At 49.8% G+C, this 1,763-nt stretch overlaps 1 protein-coding gene across 1 annotated transcript; it reads left to right on the forward strand.

Moving 5' to 3' along the window:
- Positions 1 to 337: 337 nt before the first annotated feature.
- Positions 338 to 1,415, forward strand: EMH_0084960 (dynein light chain, putative; the record flags this gene model as incomplete). The annotated part of the gene is made up of 2 exons (XM_038022858.1): positions 338 to 368; positions 1,111 to 1,415. 2 exons carry the CDS (start codon positions 338 to 340, stop codon positions 1,413 to 1,415), a joined length of 336 nt encoding a protein of 111 aa, XP_037878712.1.
- Between the last annotated feature and the right edge of the window lie 348 nt (positions 1,416 to 1,763).

Genomic DNA, 1,763 nt, shown 5'->3' on the forward strand with positions numbered 1-1,763 from the left:
GTTACATGTGCAACGGCGAGCTACTGCATAGGTCACTTGGACGCGTGAGGGAGATTCAGTTGTTTTCTATGAAATCTTAGTCTATACATTTCGACTCATCTGCAGCTAATGATAGACCTTAGCTAAGGATTGGGACTTACGGTTTACTGTGTCTTACTAGCAAATAGAGTCGCCGCAAGGTGGGCTGGGCGCTTTGTCTTACCCGCATAATTGGAACCGTTCGCAGAAACAAATAGACTCAGCTATTTTAACGCAATTTTAGTTCTTATATTTCTTTTTTTGGCTGCCGAACCGGGCGCTGCTAACCGTCCGGGCTGCTCAGTCCCACCAGGCCGCTATGTGCACCGTGGAGCACCCGGTGGCCCTAAGTGAGTGCAGAGCCCTTCTTTTGGAATATTGTGCTTGTTTCAGGAAAATATGTATTTTTTGTGTGCATAAACTGAACTGCATACTACAGACAGCGGAAGCCCACTTCGCTGCCATTAGAGCGGCTCACAGTGGCTGCCGGCCCAGGGGTGTCGAAGTGCAGGGGAACGGCAAAGTTGAAACGCTATTTTCAGAGCTTTTAAAAAGCCGTATTGCCAAGAATTTGGGTTTATTGGTGAGCCTTTGGTATCTAGATAGATGCGTCCTTCCCTCTGCCCTTCGCTGAACTGGGGGCTCTACACCTGGTCCTCTCCTTGACTCGTGAAAAGGGTTTCTCATCTGCCCGCTATTTCGCCTTTTAACTGGATGTTTCCCTGTTTTATTCGGCCATATGGCGCATGGAATGCTTGGATGACTCCGATAAACGGGAGTTTCACGAGTCTGCACGGCTCAGCCCCGTGACGGGTAGACGGACTGTCAACGATCCCTTGAGATCTGTACTTTGTGGTGACAATTTTCCCGCGAGTTTTCTGGTGGTTGTCTCTACACGTTATAGTGTATGCTGTTTGTTGACTGCTCATGGATGGGAAATGGCCAATGGGCTGTTCTTAGGGGGGTTCTGTGTCTAGCTTGCGGAAGCATTGCGTCCAAAGGTGCATTGTTTTGTTTGCCAGCTGTGCGAAGCGGGGAACGATGCTCATTGTGCGCCATTGAGCTCGGTTGAGCTGTGCTGCATGTGTGCAGGGCCGGGTCTTTTATTTTCTTTGAAAGTCATCATAATGTGGGACAGGAAGTTCGTTATCCGCAATGCGGATATGCCCGACGAAATGCAACAGGACGCGATCGACTGCGCGAACCAGGCTTTAGAGAGATACAACATAGAAAAGGACATAGCGGCACACATCAAGAAAGAGTTTGATAGGAAACACAACCCCACCTGGCACTGTGTTGTAGGCCGGAATTTCGGCTCATATGTAACCCACGAGACGCACAACTTCATCTACTTCTACATTGGCCAGGTGGCGGTTCTGCTGTTCAAATCTGGATGAGATGAAATGAGCACTATGGGAGCGGTCGCTAAGAACGCTCTCCTTCCCTCTCCTCCCTCCGCCTGGAGTGGCTCTCCTCATCCTCCTTCCATGTGGTTCTGTGAACAGACCTTTGCCGCAAGGCATGTCTGTTGCTAGGATTTGAAGGGGGAGAGTTGGAAAGCCGCCGCGCACATTCCTGCGCGCGCACATATATATATGAGCATTTGTACACACCGGTGTACACACAGGACATCAGCTGATTTTTCGTGTAGTCGCTCTCTTTGCAGCCTTTCCGAAAAAGAGGAGAGTGCGATGAGACGGTGCGAGATGTTGACGCAATTACTGAACTTGGAAGAGGAGCGATAG

The sequence above is a fragment of the Eimeria mitis genome, genomic scaffold (genome assembly GCF_000499745.2).
Source record: "Eimeria mitis Houghton genomic scaffold, Emh_scaff5933, whole genome shotgun sequence".
In the NCBI taxonomy this organism is placed as follows: Eukaryota; Apicomplexa; class Conoidasida; order Eucoccidiorida; family Eimeriidae; genus Eimeria; species Eimeria mitis.